This window comes from Sceloporus occidentalis, unplaced genomic scaffold (assembly GCF_023333645.1).
Source record: "Sceloporus occidentalis isolate IW3139 unplaced genomic scaffold, rSceOcc1.0.p SCAF_7, whole genome shotgun sequence".
NCBI lineage: Eukaryota > Metazoa > Chordata > Lepidosauria > Squamata > Phrynosomatidae > Sceloporus > Sceloporus occidentalis.
The window spans coordinates 43911382-43929169 of record NW_028316987.1 but is presented as its reverse complement, the minus strand read 5'-3'; the positions used below and the strand labels follow the sequence as shown (position 1 = coordinate 43929169).

The 17788-nt window shown below is 41.8% G+C and overlaps 2 protein-coding genes across 4 annotated transcripts in view; one reads left to right on the top strand and one right to left on the bottom strand.

Annotated features, from left to right (window-relative positions):
• The window catches only part of LARS2 (leucyl-tRNA synthetase 2, mitochondrial), a 65575-nt gene extending 61067 nt beyond the window's left edge, over nucleotides 1-4508 (bottom strand). The window contains exons 1-2 of one of the 2 annotated variants that reach the window (XM_089532771.1): nucleotides 4397-4508; nucleotides 795-1092 (exon numbers count right to left, since the gene is read on the bottom strand). In XM_089532771.1, the coding sequence (XP_089388897.1) occupies nucleotides 795-1028 (234 nt within the window). In that variant the 5' untranslated portion in view covers nucleotides 1029-1092; nucleotides 4397-4508. The remainder of the gene's footprint in view (nucleotides 1-794; nucleotides 1093-4396) is intronic. The other variant, XM_089532772.1, reaches the window with a different exon arrangement.
• Nucleotides 4509-4599: 91 nt separating this feature from the next.
• On the top strand, nucleotides 4600-16457 carry LOC149309639 (uncharacterized). Of its 2 annotated transcripts, none has more exons than XM_089532774.1 (9): nucleotides 4600-4764; nucleotides 8371-8557; nucleotides 9724-9837; nucleotides 10518-10616; nucleotides 10899-10968; nucleotides 11345-11543; nucleotides 11717-11869; nucleotides 15207-15264; nucleotides 16131-16457. In XM_089532774.1, exons 2-9 carry the CDS (start codon nucleotides 8381-8383, stop codon nucleotides 16236-16238), a joined length of 978 nt encoding a protein of 325 aa, XP_089388900.1. In that variant the 5' UTR covers nucleotides 4600-4764; nucleotides 8371-8380; the 3' UTR covers nucleotides 16239-16457. The 2 variants fall into 2 exon arrangements, with proteins under 2 accessions (XP_089388900.1, XP_089388899.1); XM_089532773.1 differs by having other exon boundaries at nucleotides 10515-10616.
• Nucleotides 16458-17788: the final 1331 nt, after the last annotated feature.

Genomic DNA, 17788 nt, shown 5'->3' with positions numbered 1-17788 from the left:
TATGTCCCAGTTAATATATAAGTTAACTTTCAGTGAACCTGAAACACCAGCCTAGGATGTCACTCAGATTCTGCATGACTCCAGAGGGCCAGAATGGTGTAGAGGTTCAGTGCTGAATTCCTACTGACAAGATTTGGGTTCAAATCCCTACCAAAAACAGGAATCTCACTGAGTGACTAATTCTCAGCCCAGCTTGCTTCATAAATAACCTACCTTCACTTTTATCATTCTGAGCAACTAGAAGGAAGGGCAGCATACAAATGTCAAATAACAACCTTTAAATGTTCTCTACCTTGTTGTAACAGCCAACTGAGAACTGGGAATGCCTGATAAAAGCATATGCATGTGGAGCAATGATGTTTCTGAAAGAAATTGGTGTGTTGCATACATTTAAGAGAAAGAAATCAAAATAATCATGGATATCTAATTCTAAGTGGGTAGCAAATGACCCTCCAAATTTGAATTACAATCCCCAGGAGCTGCAGAATGCAAGAATATGTTCTGAAGTCTTTAGTGGTATATATCAATTATTTCAGACTAGTGATCAAACAGGATGAGCTGAGGATTTTAAAAGACTAAGATAGTGAGTGGCAACTTATATGGGAAGGATGAGATAGAAGATGAAAAGGTATACTCCAAAAGGCTGAAATGAAAATACATGGTGAGAGGATTCTAATGGGCAGATACAATTTCATGAAGTCAGTAAAATACACAACCATTAATCAATGTTTTCTTATACAAAGAATACTTAATGCAGAGGAGAAAAAGAAGTGAATGTTGCAAATAATCCTTACATCTATTTCGGCAGTTTTCTTGAACTCTTCTTTTATTCTTGAATGCCACCAGTTTTCAACTTTTTTTCTAGTCTCCAATCCATATTTTTTTCCCCAGTTCCCTGTTTCACTATAAATAGTTCTGGTACAATTTGGAACTATCGTCTTCTGCCATTTTGTTGGGTCCACTACTCGATTTAACTGTTTCCTCCAGCATACAGGACATGTAAAAATTCTGTGGTAAAGGAGCCACATTCTGCCGAATATTTCAGGAAGCCTGTTTTTTTAAAAAAAAGTCAACTGTAATTAAAATGAAAACCTATAAAGGAAAAGAAAAAAAAAATATCAGCCTGATAGACATGCCGTGCTTTGGTTTAAAAGTAAAACAATGATAACTTTATAGTTAAAGGTTACTGCGCTGGGTCAAACATAGGTTCAGAAAGATATCCACCTTCACCTTCTGAGATTTTGCTTTTTCAGTGTGTCATCCATTCAAATGTTTAAATCTCTGTTGTGGTGCCCACTATCTACAGAAAAGTCCTCCTATATGAGACCATATCTTGGGTTCCCTTCTACTTTTAAGAGACAATTTTCTCCTCTCAGGTTGCAGGTGGCATGGCAGCTAAATAGTGATCCTTCTCTTGAGTTGTTAGGGCCTTTGCTGTCTGTTGCTATGCTACTACATTGTTGTTGTTGCATGCCTTCAAGTCATTCTAACTTATGGCAACTCTAAGATGAACTTATCCTAGTGTTTTCTTAGCAAGATTTGTTCGGAGGGGATTTGCCTTTGCCTTCCTCTGAGACTGAGAGTGGGTGCTTGCCCAAGATCATCCAATGGGTTTCCATCACTAAGCAGGGATTCAAACCCTGGTCTCCAAAGTAGCAGTCTAATGCTCAAACCACACAGGTTGTGTATTAGTTTAAGACCACTTTAACTGCCCTGGCTCAATGCTAGGGAATTCTAGGAACTGTAGTTTTGAGACATTTAGCCTTCTCTGTCAGAGACCTCTGGTGCTACAATAAATTATGGCGGGATATAGACCGCCATATAGTACGTATTCTATACGTACTAGGGTTAGGAAGGGGCGGTGCTTCCGCACCCCCCTAACCCTAGTACGTATAGAATACGTACAACATGGCGGCACCACTTCCACATGGGGGCCACCATGTTTACGTACTGGACACATAGCGTCCAGACGTGTCGCGACGTCATAAAGGCGCCGCAAAAAGAAGCTCCAAAATGGAGCTTCTTTTTTGCTCCGCGCGGGAGCCGCGCGGTTTGGCTGCTGCGGCTCCCGCGCGGAGCAAATGGCGCCAGCGAGAGACCGCCTCAAAGCGGCGGTCTGTATCCCGCCTATAATTCCCAGGATTCCTTAGCACTGAGCCAGAACAGTTAAAGAGATCTTTAATAAACTGGATTATTTCTGCAGTGTATCACTATTGCCTTGTTGTAAATTATTTTGCATTATTACAAACTTACTTTGGTCCAAATTATTTTTTACAAGATTTGGACTATGTGTGCAACAGCTTTTGAGCAGAAGAATTAAACTAAGACAAATAAGTGGCAGAGCCAGCGTGGAGTAATAGTTTGAGTGTTGGACAACTCTGGAGATCAAGGTTCAAATCTCTACTCAGCCACGAAAACCCACTGGGTGACCTTAGGCAAGTCACACTTTCTCAGCCTCAGAGAAAGGGAAAGACAAACTGCCTCTGAACCAATAAAACGTGGGCCCAGGCTGTTTGAAGGATCACTTCTCCCTGTATGTCTTATGATCATCTATTTTCTGTCCCACCACTTCTCAGGCTCATTTGATGGGAACAAGGGAGAGGGCCTTCTTGAGGTCGCTCTCAGTCTCTGGAACTCCCTCCTTAGAGAGGCCAAGTTGGCCCTGTCCTTGCAATCCTTCTGGAGGAAATTTAAAACATTTTTGTGCCACCAGGCCTTTACAAAGTATTGTGGTTGGGCTCTTTGTGCTATGTGGTACTGTTTTTGAATTTTTAAAGAATCTGTTTATATTGTTTATTTGTTTTAATGCATTTTATTATTTGTGACTGTTTGAATATATGATTGTTTAATTGTACTTGTTTGAATATATGATTGTTTAATTGCATGTTTTATACTTTTATATAACTTCAAGATGACAAAACTGAGGCCGTCACACTTCAGGCACATCATGAGACGGCACAACTCACTGGAAAAAAACAATAATGCTAGGAAAGATGGAGGGAAGGAGAAAGAGAGGAAGGCTGCATGCTAGATGGATGGTCTCTATTAAGGAAGCAACGGGTATGAATCTGCAAGAACTAAGCAGAGCAATGGAGGAAAGGGAGTCTTGGAGCTTGTGCAGACAAGCTAAAATAAAGCTGCTTTGGGTCACTTTGTAGGTATGATGTTTAAATGATGCATGAGTCCTAAGAGGCCAGAAACTGTGCCAAAGCCACACTCCAGTCCTAAGGAGTGGAATGAAGCTTTGGTGTAGCTTCTTGTCTATTAAGATGCATGTGTCATTTAAACTGCAAACCTCCAAAATGACCCAAAGCACCTTTATTTTGGCCTATCTGTATGGGCCCTTGGCGATGCCTCATCACCACCAACAAAGTATTTTTAACCTGAATGGTTTTTGTTGTGAGCCACCTTGAGTCCTATTATTGGGAGAAAGGCGGGATATAAATGAATAAAATAATACTATTAAATAAATTAGAATCGCCATAAGTAGGAATCAACTTGAAGGTACACAACAACCAAGGTATCTTATAGCACGTTTGAGACTAATTGAAAGAAACAAGTTGGTAGCATGAGCTTTCGTAGACTTGAGCTTACTTCCTCCAATGAATTTGCTCCAATGTAGGCTTGTCTGCAAAGCTCATGCGACCAACTTCTTTCTTTTAGTCTCAAAACGCTCTGCAAGATCCCTTTGCATACTGATTTTCCAGACTAACACATCTATGTCTACGGCTGCATCCGCACCGCAAAAATAATCCAGTTTTAATAGTGTCCTCCACTTGTCTTGAATGTCCTCCATTTTGAGCATGACTAAGAATCACGTATTTAGTTTTTATTTGGTAGCGAGTTTCTATGTTGGGAGAAAAGTGGTACATATAAAAATAAAATAATAATGATAACAACAACAACAATAGTAATAAGTGTCCTCCACTTGTCTTGAATGTCCTCCATTTTGAGCATGACTAAGAAGCATCAATGGACATTTCTATGAGTGCTTTTGGGCTCTATCGTGTAATGCCCTGCATTTTGAGCAGAACTAAAAAGAACGAATTTAGATTTTTATATAAGTGTGTTTAGCTTTTATTTGGTAGCAAATCCCTTTGAGACCCTACCTTGGGAGAAAAGCAGTGTAAGAAAATAAAACAATAATAATTATAATAATAATAATAATAATAGCGGCCTCCACTTGTCTTGACATTTTGAGCATAACTAAGATATATATATATATATATATATATATGAGTGTGTTTAGCTTTTATTCATCAGCGAGTCTCTATGCAGGGAGAAAAGCAGGACAAAGTACCCCCATCATTCCTCACCAACTTATTACTGTTTTAAATGGGTCTTTACTAAGATGAAGGACCCAAAGCACCCATCCCCTTCTGCTCTTCCTGCTCACCTTCGCCAGCCCTCACACAGCTGCCTCAGAGTCAGGGAAACCGAGGAGAAGCAGCCTGAGACCTGGCTTCTCAGTCCCACCCGCCTCCCCTTTCTGTGCCTCAGATGGGCGCCGCCATCTTAGTTGCTCCCAGACCGAGAGACCGTTCTGCGCAGGCGCGCCAGGAACGCTGCCGGAGGGGCGTCATTAGGCAGAAGCCTCTTGACTTGACAGCGGCAGAGTCAGGCTCTTGCCTATGAATGACGCCTCTTTGCTAGCGTTCCTGGTGCGCCTGCGCAGAACGGTCTGGAACGCACAGAGTGAGCCTGAGCGCGTACTTTGAAAACCAAAGTCTTCTTGCAGCTGCTGTGGGCCCTTCCAACCAACAGGTCGGTTTAGCTGTTCCTTTCCACACTTTTTATTGCCCCCCCTTTATATCACATGTCGGCTGCATCTACACTGGAGAAATAACCCGGTTTGGCACCGCTTTAACTCTCTTGTGTCTGAAGGCTATGGAGTTCTGGGAGTTGGAGTTTGTTGTCTGGGCCCACAACAAGCTCCAGCTCCCAGAATTCCATAGCCTTCAGACACAAGAGAGTTAAAACCAAGGCCCCACAGCAAGCTCCAACTCCCAGAATTCCATAGTCTTGAGCCAGAAGAGAGTTAAAGCCAGGGCCCTACAACAAACTCCAGCTCCCAGAATTCCACAGTCGTGAGCCAGAAGAGAGTTAAAGCCAGGGCCCTACAACAAACTCCAGCTCCCAGAATTCCATAGCCTTGAGCCAGAAGAGAGTTAAAGCAGTGCCAAACCAGGTTATCTCTCCAGTGTGGATGCAGCCCACTTCGAGGCCACTTTATAACTGTCCTGGCTCAGTGCTAGGGAATCCTGGGAATTGTAGTTTGCTGTGGCACTTCTCTGACCGGGAAGGTGCTAAATGTCTCACAGAACTACAGTTCCCAAATTAATTCCCTAGCACTGAGCCAGGGCAGTTGAAGCGGTCTCAAACTGGATTGTTTCTGCAGTGTCTGTTAACTTGAACCTTTGTACTGCTATGGAATTCTGGGATTTGTAGTTTGTTACAAGGGGATGTTGCTGGTATTAGTTCCATTACATTTCTTGTGTCTTCTTGGCTAAAAATGCTATGGATGTGGGGGGAAATGGTTTAAAATGAGGGAAACTCTCTGATTGGTTCCTGCTTCCTTGTGTCCTATTATGGAGTTGCAGCATTTTGGAATAAACCCTTAAATCAGGGATGTCCTTGGCAGCTCTCCTGCAGTCTTGAAACAGAAGGGCTGTGCATTTATTAAGCCTGGGATTTCTCATTGTTGTTGCAAAAGAGTTCAGTTCGTTTGCAACTAAGTGTACACATATATACACTGTTGAAATAGTGTGGTTCGACACCACTTTTAGCTGCCATGGCTCCAGCCAACAGAATCCTGGGATTTGTAGTTTGGTGAGGTGCCAGCACTCTTGGGCAGAGAAGGCCAAAGACCTTGTAAAGCTACAAATCTCAGTATTCCATAGGATGGAACTGCAGCAGCACTTAAAATGGTGTCAAACTGCATTATTTCTACAGTGTGAATGCACCCCCAGGTAAAGCAATGCTTGTAATAAAGAAATCGTAGGGTAAAACGCAGACTGCACTTCCTGCCAAAAAAAGTGACTCTTTGCTTTATTCTGTTTCTTTGTATTGTTGTTGTGTGCCTTCAAGTCGTTGCGTGGGGTTTTCTTGGCAAGTTTCTTCAAGGTGGGGTTTGCCATGGACATCCTCTGAAGCTGAGAGTGTGTGACTTGCTCGAGGTCACCCAGTGGCTTTACATGGCTGAGCCAGGATTTGAACCCAGGTCTTCAGAATCGCACTCCAATGCTCAAACCATACTGGCTCTGTATCTTTGTATACTCAAGCATTTTATAATAAAGTATAGTTTTAGCGAAACATAGCTCATATGTTTGGAAATTTCTGGCCTTCCAGATATTCCTAATCAACAACTCCTATCATCTTTCGCTATTGAATATTCTGACTAGAGTTGATGGGAACTATAGTCCAACAACATCTGGAGGGTGACACATTCCTTATTAAAGATGTACATTTTTGCTCCTGTTTTATTGTTTGTTTGTTTTAAGCCAATTTATCTGATATGTGAGTTTAACATTTTTGCTACAGTTTTATTTGATTTGTCTTTCCTTGTCTGTCAGCTTCTATATCTTTGTTGCTGAAGTGGCTAAAACAGTGTACAGGAATTTTTCTCACTGCAAATTTTCTTGTAGATCTTAGGCTGCAACCACACTGCAGAAATAATCCAGTTTGACATCATCACTTGAACAGCTGTGGCTCAATGCTATGGAAGTTTGAGATTTGTAGTTTTGTGAGATGTTTAGCCTTCTCTGTCAGGGAGTTCTGGTGCCGTTGCAAACTACAAATCCCAGGATTCTATAACATTGAGTCATGGCAGTTAAAGTGGTATCAAGATAGATTATTCCTGCAGCACAGATGCAGCCTTAGTTGTTACCTGCAAAGGCTGTCCTCCCCTCCATTTGACATGAAACCCATTGGATGACCTTGGGCAAGTCACTTGCTCTCAGCCTCAGGGGAAAGCAATGGCAAACCTCCTCTGAACAACTCTTGCCATGAAAACCTCATGACAGGGTCACCTTAGGGTTGCCATAAGTTGGAAACGACTTGAAGACACACAACAACAATAGTAAGGTGAGTGATAGGTACCCCAGGCCCGGGGACAGAAATTTGTCAGCCTGACCTGGATGGGGTCACACTTCCCCTAAAGGATGAAGTTCACAGTTTGGGAGTACTCTTGGATCCATCTCTACAGTTGTCATCTCAAGTGGATGCGATGGCCAGGAGTGCTTGGTACCAACTTCGGTTGATACGCCAACTGCATCCTTACTTGGACTGAAAGCAGTGGTACATGCACTAGTAATCTCTCGTTTAGATTTCTGCAATGCGCGGTACTTGGGGCTATCCTTGTATCAAGTTTGGAAGCTTCAATTGGTTCAAAATGCATCTAGGTTTGATCATATAACACCAGTGTTAAAATCACTTCACTGGCTGCCAGTTAGCTTCCAGGCAAAGTACAAGGTGTTGGTTATCACCTTTAAAGCCCTGCATGGCTCGGGCCCAAATTACTTGCGGGAACGCTTCTCCCTACATAATCTGCCCCGCACATTTAGAACATCTGGGAAGAATTTATTGGAATATAATACGAGATTAATTTCTACTTCCCACAGAGCATTTACAGCTGCAGTCCCCATTTTATGGAAAAGCCTACCAGAAGAGATCCGTCTTTTTACCAATGCAGATGCCTTTAAGAAGGCACTTAAGATGGATCTCTTCCAGCAGGCGGAAGAGGCATCATACTGTTCTCATTGGTTTGTATGGCTGAGAGGGGTTTCAATCCCTGGTCTCCAGAGTTCTAGTCCAACACTCAAATCAGTTTCAACCCATTGAAACATAATCTAGGATACAGGATCAGTGTTAGCAATAGGGTTTTTTTTGTAAAGAACATAGAAATTCAGCGTACAAGTAGTGGCCATTTGCTTTGCTGTGCAAATTATGGGCTCTGGTACATGTTAAACACCACCTGTATCTTAATCTTCTGTTCTTATCCAAATTGCTCCGTAATGTAGGTGGTCCCTAAATTACAAATGAAATGGGAAGATAAAATGTGTGGTAACCAGTGTTATCTGCTGTTCCATGGGTAAAGAAGTGAAATATGCCACAGCCACCCATGTCATCTTTCCTGTAAGTTAGGACTCAGGAACTTGTGGTCCTGGGGCCAAATCTTGTCTTCCTGGGCTACAGTCTTCGACAACTTATTTGAAGTTGAATTTGGTCCTCAAGTTGAAAGCATTCCCCCATTCTTGTTACAAATGAAGGCTATTACTAAACTTCTACTGATCTTGGGCATCAGTGATGAAGAAATATGGGGACTGATTTTGCCCCCTCTGATTTCTGCCATCTTGTTTTTGTTCGTTGTAGAGTTCTCAGAATGCCGCGACAAGGCCGCAAAGTAGCCAAATCTGTTTCCACCCCTCCTCAATGTACACCAGCCAGTGGATCTTCATGTCACCTACCACAAAAGACAACTTCAGTGGACTACCATGTCTTAAAAAGGGCCCAGTTGCAACAACAGTGTAAGAAGTTGGGAATTCGTGCCACAGGAAAGGTGAGAAGAGATTGTTCCACTCATGAACTTGTATGTCCTTTCTTTGCCCCGCTCACTCTTAGTTATTACATGGAAATATGGACTTATATGGGTCCCAGTTCCTATTCCTTGTGTCTAATGGGAGGACCAGCCTTGGAAAGTTACATCATCTCACTGAAAAATAATGGAAGAAGTCTTCCTGTCCTCTTCTGCATTCAGATGACAATCAAGACATCCTGCCTATAACATTCATCTTAAAGTAGAATAGATCCAATATGATATAGTGATTTACATTGTTGAAGTAGAACATTGGGAGACCAGGGTTTGAATCCTTGCTTGGCCATGAAAATCCATAGTGTAACTTTCAACAAGTCACGTTCTTTCAGTCTCAAAGGGCAGCAATGGTGGTAAACCAGCTCTTAACAAATCTTGTCAAGAAAACTCTTGATAGGTTCATTTTAGGACTACCATATGTCTGAAACAGCTTGAAGGCACACAGCCGCAACAAAATAGAATATTCTGGGCATACTCACAAATTGTGATCAGAGAGAGTTATACAAAATGTTGGGTCCTGTGATCTCTTTAAGACTAACATATCTGTTCTTAGCATGTGCTTTGATAGGTTACAATCCACTTCATCAGATGCATAAAATATAATCTTAGAGTCTCAGATGCATATTGCCAGATGCAGGATCAGAACAAAACTAGATGCAGAAAGTATGAACAGTGACAGTTACATTATTAGAAGTGGCCATTAAAAAAACTCCCTGTATTGGACAAAGTGGATTGTAATCCACAAAAAGACATGCTATAATAAATCTGTTAGTCTCTTGTTTGTTTTGTTGCATAACAATAGCAAAATGAATTTAGAAAGAGCAGTTGAAATGATGCATGCATAAGACCTACCGCTGACAACTGCCATGGGGCCATCTTCATTTCCCCCATACCACAGTTCGCCAAATTGTTGAATCTACCATTTTAATTTTCCGCAATACCTCTAGTATAGCATTACATGAAGGAACTGAAGGAAATTTAAAATGGCAGCTTCTAACCACATGGTACTAGTTGGAGTGTTGTGGCTTCTGCTGCTGTCAGTAAAGCTGCCAAGTTATCCACTTCAAACCTTGGACTGCCTCCAATTGTTAAAATTTTTAATCTGCTTATATTTGTGCTCCCCCCCCCCCAAGAATGCTGAACTTGTAGAAAGGTTGAAAGCCTTTCACAAAGAACCTCTGCTGGAAACAGGAAATGGCGAAGAAGAAAATACAAAGAAGAATGAAGAGCAAGGCCAAAAACCCCAGGTCAGTAGCTGCAGGTCTCATGACAAAACCTTCAGAAGCAGATACTTCTATGTGAAGCCATACTAGCTGGAGGATTCTGAGAACTTTTCTAAGCTCTGTTTGAATAGCCATTGGTTAAATGGGGAAAAAATCCACTGGGTTGGAAATTCTGAAGGAATGGTATAAAAATATTTCTTGGCAAGAATGAGAATGGATGATGAAGCCTATATTTTGTTTATACTTTCACCATCCCTACATGGAGATAGATTTCTGTTTGTCTTTTTAACACAAGAGTAGTAATGGGTGGCATTGTTGATATTTTTGAACTGCAGCTCCCATGATACCTTACTATTGGCTATTTTGGTGAGGACTGATGGGAACTATAATCCAGAAACTCCTGGAGGGCAACCCATTCCCCACATCTGCTTAAAAGACGTTGCCAGTAACAGCTACAATATGAAGCAGCTTCCTGTGTGGATTTGTAACATTTGTGTTAGAGAACATCTCTATCACCCGCACTTATCTATGATAGACAAACGGAACTTCCATATTCAGAGGCAGTATATCTTTGAATAGCAGATAGCAGGAGTGAAGAACATGGAGGTGTGCTATTGCTTTCTGGGTCTACTTGTGAGCTTCCTGAAAACATCTGTTTGACAAACTGCTAGACTAAACTGACTTTTTAATCCCTGATCCAGCAGGGCTCTTGTATTCCTACTGCTACCACCTATCGCTTCTGTACCAAGTCTGGACCGAATTCAGCTGTGGCTCCTCATGAAAGGAAAAAAGGCACCAAAAAGGTAAAGGGGGAGTACAGGTGGGGGTAAGGGTCAAAACTGATCAGTATTACTTTTGGCTGGGGGATTTGGGGAGACGTAGATCAAAGAGTAATTTTTCATGCTCAAGGAAGACTGCTTCTCCAACTTTCTGTCACTAATTGTGGAGAGCATTGAGCCAATTGAATGGGAGACAGGAAGTGCTTTGAGAGAAATAAGGAAAAGCATAGTCATGAATATGGAGCCAAGCTGTGTCTCTAACATACTGCCTCTCTAACAAACACTACCATCTCTACCCCATTCTAGGCTCCACCTGCAGTCACTCATGTGGATCTGACCAACGAAATAAAAACTGAGCCCTCTGAAGAGAAAACAGGTGACTAGATGGTTTCTGGGATAGTGAGCTAGGGAATTTAGGCTTGAAAGTAAAAATGTGTTGAAGGAAGGAATGTCGGACTCAGAAGAAGAGGTACTAACAGGGCAGAATTGCATGAAGGGGGATGAAAGAAACCCAAAGGCCCTTCCACACTACATATTTATAGTGCCGTGATTTCATGCATCCATAGAATCCTAGGGATTGTGGTTTGGTGAGGCACTAAAACTCTCTGGTTATGAATTGTAAACATCCCTCCTTAAACTGTGAATCTAAGGATCCCATAGGATGCAGCCATAGAATCCTAGTGCTATAACTGAGTAGTGTGAAAGGGCTCAAGTCTGTGGTTTGTTATTGTGCCAATCTACTTTCCTTTCAGAACTCGTCCGTGGGTGGTGTGTAGTCCATGGAATGGTACTCTACCGCCCAGCATCCAGTTGGTCTCCTTTGTTGCTCCGTGGTGGCATGGTCTGTGTCCAAGATGGAGAGAACATTGTCCCCTTTCACCTACCTCCACTAAACATCTCTGTTCCTGATGGCTTGTCAGATAACTATGTCTGTCAGGACTGCGTGCTGAGGTAATGCAACATCCTTGCCTCTTCTCCAGAGCATAGCAAACTCCCACACATCCCCTGCCAGCATGGCCACTTGTGGGATTCTGGGACTCTTACTGCAAAAAATTAACTCCTCCAGGAGAGCTTGAAGTTCTCCTCCAGCATTTCAGCTTTAACGCCTTGTTTCACTGTCACAGGAATCAAGAAAAGCCAAAGAGATGTCTCTTGTGCCAGCAAATACCCAGAAAAGTTAATCGGGTTTCATTACCCAAGATTGATTTAACGAACCTGACCGATAGCACATCTCGGCCTTCACTCCTTGAAACCAGCGTCTCCAAAGATAGGAGAAGGTGAGTAAAGTATCCATGAAGCTGCCCATCTTTAGAGCAGGGATGGGAATTCTGCCCATGGGCTCATGTGCCCCCCTAAAACTTTAACCTCTCTGCTGACAACAAAAAAAGGTGACAACATTTTTTGATATTTGCCTTAATGGCCCTCCCTTCACCTTGTTTTGTCTTCCATTAAAATCCCAACGAAGAATTACAAAATCAAAATATTATTTCAGGCCAGTTTCAGATTTCTTTCTTTGTTTTGTGTTTTTTTGGGTTGATGTAGCCCGGTGTCGTCCCAGGAGTTGAAAATTGGTTCTGAGACATATGGAACTTGCCCAGTTCTCCTTTTCAGATTATATGTCTATGAGAGGAATGATCATGGAGACAGAAACGTCTGGTCAAGTGGAATGGTACCATTAGGGGTGGTGGAATGGATGAGGGTTTCAGGCAGCAATTTCAAAATTAAAACAAACTCCTGGCGGTCTCTCAGTGGTGGTCTGCAGACAAGATTCACATTCTGACCACACCTTATTGCAAGGGTAAGCAGCCTGATTTCTCAGATGTTTGGGACTCAAAAGCCCATCAGAACTAACCAGCTGGCTCAATGGTCAGGGATGGCAAAAGTTGTAGTCAACTTGTGCCACTTCTCATGTCATTCAATGGAAGCATTCAGATGTCCCTAATGGAGCAGTGTTTCTTGTTTTCACAGTAGAAGTGTATCATTTCCCATCATTATGGAGCTGGAGTGAAGGATACGTTTTTTTATCCTGTTTTTAGTTTTAGAAAGTGCAGTTGAATGTTGAGATAAGCTGATATATATATGCAAAATATATTTTCTTACAGCCAACTGCTCAAAAAACACAAACGGCATTTTTAATTTTGTGAGTGAATAAAATTATAGATGATGGCTTATTTATGAAATTTACAGAGTGATTCTAGATATGATTGCTCAGAAATTAAACCAACTCTGTATGGTAGGGTAGATTTCTTGTCCTTAACAAGAAAGTGTATCTTGATACAACAGGACAAGCTGTTTTTGTTGTTGTTGTTATTTATTAAATTTATATCCTACTTTTCTCCTGCCAAGGCAGCTTACAATAATGAAACAGTTAAAACTGCCATGAGATTTTTCAACTCCAATGTGAGTGAGAGGTGATGAGCAGTCAACATCTTAAAATTTGTGTAAGAAATCACTGTGCAACATTATACACTCTTTGTTTTCATTTCTTTGTGAAGCAAAACACCTCCAAACAGCAAATGCAAAAGACAGGGTTATTGGCCAAAAAAACTATAAACAACCCATCCAGTCCTTCTGTTTTTACCAAGTTCATGCAACAACACCCCCCCATAATCAAAGTTTGCATTAAAACTGTGAGTGCATCTTGTGCAAAAACCAGTCTTGCAAGGGAGTAATCCTTTCAAAAATGCACAAAACCCCATTTAGCCTCAACCAGCAAGAAGAGTTTTGAGATATTTTGTTATTCCATGTGAGGGCAACATAAGTAAAGATTTACATTTGTTCTCCCAAGTGCAAAAAGAATGGTAGCCTCAAAAGTGTACATGCTTTAGTTTGTACAACCAAAAATGGAAATATATCTAATATGAGAAAGGGAGGTGCCAAGTATGTTCTCTATAATACTTGAATGCAGAAACGCATTTAGGTTCTGAGTGCTGTACATTCTACAGGAATCATCACTCTCTACCACTGTAGATTATCTGACTTGAAAGAATTCATAGACACTTTGAATGAGTAAAAGCTGGTCTTAAAAGCATTTTACTTGTTTCAAATGCGGGAGTGTTTTGTAGGGTTTTCTTTTTAATGTGTTCTTCTAGATGTCCATTTTTTTTCCATTGGAAAAGCTGATGGAGAGGGAGAACCAGTGTCATTTTTCTGTTCTTTCCCTGCTCCTAGACCTTTCCCCTGTCTGCTTTAGAGAAGAACTTTTACCGGGTCTCTGTGCAAGTTGCTGCTCTAGGCTTCCCTCCATATCAGGGGTGAGCAATTTGTGGCCAATTTGTGATATTGGGTTCCAACTCTCATGAGCCCCAGCCAGTATGGCCAACTATTGTGAATGGTGGGAGTTGCCATCCAAAGTTCATTTATAACTAAATAGGAATAAATGTGCCTCCAGTTTAATATTTTGTGCACATGTGTACACATCTTTTGTGAGACCTCTGGGAAATGTTAGTACCAGTATGCATTGTGAAGTAGTGGTAATTGTGATGATTTGTATCTGTGGCGTTTTACAGACTCTGCTGGCGCTGCCAGTTGCTGCGTCCAGGAACCGCAGCGGCCAAACCGCGCAGTTCCCAGGCGCAGCAAAAAAGAAGCCCGAAAATGGTGCTTCTTTCTGCACCCTGGAAGTGGCGCCACGAGGCGCTAGTCGTGCACTCGCAGCGTCACTTCCGCTGCGCGACGCCCACGATGCTATGTGTCCGTGATGTCAAGATGGCGGCGCCGTGTGGAAGGGCAGCGCCATTTTCTACGTGCTCCACGCGTACTAGGGTTGAAGGGCATCTAGAATAGACACCCCTTTCTAACCCTAATACGCCCCTTTCTAACCCTAGTACGCGCGGAGCATGTACTTTCTGCGCGTGTGTAACGCGCCTATGTTGCAAAGAAACAAGTACCAGAAAACATTGCATCTTGTTCCTTCTATCAGGCCTGCTTACCCTTGTGTCAAAAAGACAAAACCTGAATTAGGACAGTATTTTCTTCTACTACAAATCCAGTCCCATCCCCTCAAATCCAGCATGGTCATGGTCATGGGAATTCTGGTAGTTATAGTCCAAACATAACTTTCCTAGGCTCTGACCAGTCTGTTGTCCCTTCATGTTAGAAAGTGGTTGCTTTTAATATAATATTATAATAATTATTTATATTTTCCTGCCTCTCCCAGATGGATTGAGGCGGGATTCCAATCTAAAAAATGCATACAAACACATCAATAAAATACAATAACAGTGATAATTCCATTAAAAACTCTAACACATCATCAAGTGACAGTGGCAATCAAATTATACAATGATCAAGGAGTGGAGCGATGTCTCTTAGACAAGATCAGGTGGGTAAGCTTGCCAGAAGAGATCTGTCCTAAGTGCCTTCTTAAATGCCTCCAAGGAGGTAATAAGACGGATCCCTTCCAGAAGACTATTGTGCAGTTTCGGAGCAGCTACAGTAAAAGCTCTTTGGGAAGTCAATACAAGTCTGGTTGACTGATGCTCTAACAGATTCTTCCCAGTTGTTCTGAGAGTTACTTTAAGTAAGTAGAGTCTTGCATAGGATAGCTTATATATATTATGTTGTGCCATTTATCTGGTGCTATTTAAGCTCTTTTGTTTTCTGGCTCTGTAGGACCAGAGAAATTAGGAAACTCTACCAGGCCCAAGAGGACCAGGCTTATGCTCAGCGGGTGAGTGTCAAGGGGTGGGAAAAGGAGCCATATCTCCAGTAGCAGTGCTGCTTTTCACCTGACAGAGGCCTTTGCTGCTTGTTTGAGGGTACCACACGTCATGAGGACAGCCACAAGTATATATAGCTTTAAAAGGGAATTAGTCAAATCTGTGAAAGTTAAAGATTATCATTGGTGCTTAATCATGCCTCCAATACTCAATATGGGGACATTCTTAATACCAGTTCTGGGGAACAGCATTATTACACCCATATCTTCTGGGATTCTGGGAAAGCAGGAGCAAATGGACCTTGGGTCAGATCCAGCCGAGTTCTTCTTTTATGGGTATATCCTGTTACTCACATCCCTGAGTCTTTCTCCTAAGGTAAGAACTGCCTCAGAAAAAAAATGGTTAGCTCAGGTAACACTGGGCTGCCTCATATAAATGACAATCCAGTCTGCTTGATTTGGAAGAGTGGGATGACATTTCTGTACAATAAAAATAAGTAAGGATGAGGACAGAGTTTGGAAAGTCACTTTTTTGGACTGTAGTTCCCAGAATCCTAAAGCCAGCATAGTCCAAACAGCTATATATGACAGCTATATAGAGAAGAGTAGTGCTATGATTGCCATAGTAGCACCCTAGAATTATGGGACTAGCAGTTCAAGGGGGAAGATTTAGAATTCTCAGCCAGAGCTCTAGTACCTCATCAAACTATAACTTCCAGGATTCCATAGGCTGCAACCATAGCAATAGAGGGGTTTAAATGTGCTTTAACTGTGTAGACTGAAGGGGCCTCAGCAGCTGTATGTAGGAGGAGTATAAGGTTTTATATCGGACATAGGATTGTGGCTTGGATCTGCTCCAACCATTCTTTTTCATGCAGGTGGATGGGCTCCTTTCCCAGATGGCCCGTGGTGAACTTGGTATGGACCTAGCTCTGCGTCCCCTTCAGCCCCTGGTTGTCCATTCCCCAGCTCCTTTTGAGAGATAAGTGTATGTAGAAGATGGGCAAGAACTGATGAAATGCCTGCGAAGGACAGTCTAACAGAAACACTTTCTTGTAGCCTAATATTTGTACGCACTACGAAGGACAATCTAACAGAAACACTTTCTTGTAGCCTAATATTTGCACACACTCTTTCAGGATGTTCTTTTTAGCCTTTTAATTGTCAGTTGTAATAAAAAGGTCCTTGAAAATAAATCGTGGAACTTTTCTGCCCTCACAGTCTGAAATGAGATATTAACAGCTGTTCATTTAATTTATTTAGAATTTTGAAAAATAAATAGTTGGCTAATTAAAATCCACAATGAGACCAAATAGCAGTTGACATCTGGGTTTCCACGTCATCTTGGTTTCATGCTCCATATGATTTGGGTATGTTTTCCCTGTTCTCATAGCAGAAGATTGATTCTTGTCCTTTTAAATTCTCTACTATAGAAAGTACCTGCACCTTTTAGATTGCAACTTTCTTTTTCCTACAAGGAACTTTGAGATTCTGCTTGCCCGTCAGGGTTTCATGCGATAATTACTGTGACTGAGGGAAGAGCACACTTTAGGCTTCCTTGATCTATTTTAGAGTGGTTTTGAAAAAGCAAAAAACTAGAAAACCAAATCTACCAACCACAGCTTGTTGCAAAAGGCATACACTTGGAATTAGGAATTCTGAGCCAAAGGATTTGTTCTCAGTACCAAATCTGAATAAAGCTCACTGTTTGTCCTCACAAATATCTCCTAATTATCCCACGTTTCTTCATTTCAGTAATATGTTTTAAGGGGGGAAATGATATTTTGTTGCTACTATTGACTCAGACGTCTTTGTTAAAAGACACCCAGGGATCTTCCAGCGGACCTGATACACCTTATTTGCTGCAAATGGTAGCAAGATGGATAGCTCAGGGTTTATTCTATGCTTCTATTCCTACTGGTTCCAAAGAAATCTTCTCTATGATCTGCTTGACATTGCATGTTATTTTGTTCAACCATGTTGCAACGTTGTAGAAAGTGATGGTACAATGCCATCACACCTTGTCCCTGAGGTGTGATGGCACTGTGGATCAAACCAGAATGGACAAAATGTATGTTCATAATGGTGAAAGTCATTACTAAAGCTGGGGTCCAGGATGGCTCATGAAAAAAAAATCTGCAAAAATAAAATGTTAAAGCCCAAATTAAAATAATCACATTAAAACATAGATACAAACTCAATTTAAAATATATATAAGTTAAAAATGAAGCACACACATCCCATAAGCAGCCTTCCTGCAATTAATTACACATTTAAAAAAAAACAACCTTGAACAAAAGGTTTTACCCTACTGGCGAAAGGGGAGCTGGAAAGGGGCCAGCCTAGCCTCCCATGGAAGGGAATTCCAGAAGGTGGGAGCTCCCACTGGGAAGGCTCTTTTGTGTCCTTACCAAACAACCCTCTGATGATGACAGGACCAAGAAAAAGCCCTCCCCCCCCTGTGGTTCTTAAGACTGGCAGTTTCATATAGACAGTCTGAAGCTAAATTGAATAGGGCTTTATTGGTCATGACCAG

Excerpts from the sequence above, each read along its gene's own strand:
- LOC149309639 (XM_089532773.1), top strand. The coding sequence starts at position 8,381 with ATGCCGCGACAAGGCCGCAAAGTAGCCAAATCTGTTTCCACCCCTCCT. Across the intron at positions 8,558-9,723 it reads GAATTCGTGCCACAGGAAAG|AATGCTGAACTTGTAGAAAG; the intron begins GTGAGAAGAGAT and ends CCCCCCCCCAAG. Across the intron at positions 10,617-10,898 it reads GGAAAAAAGGCACCAAAAAG|GCTCCACCTGCAGTCACTCA; the intron begins GTAAAGGGGGAG and ends ACCCCATTCTAG.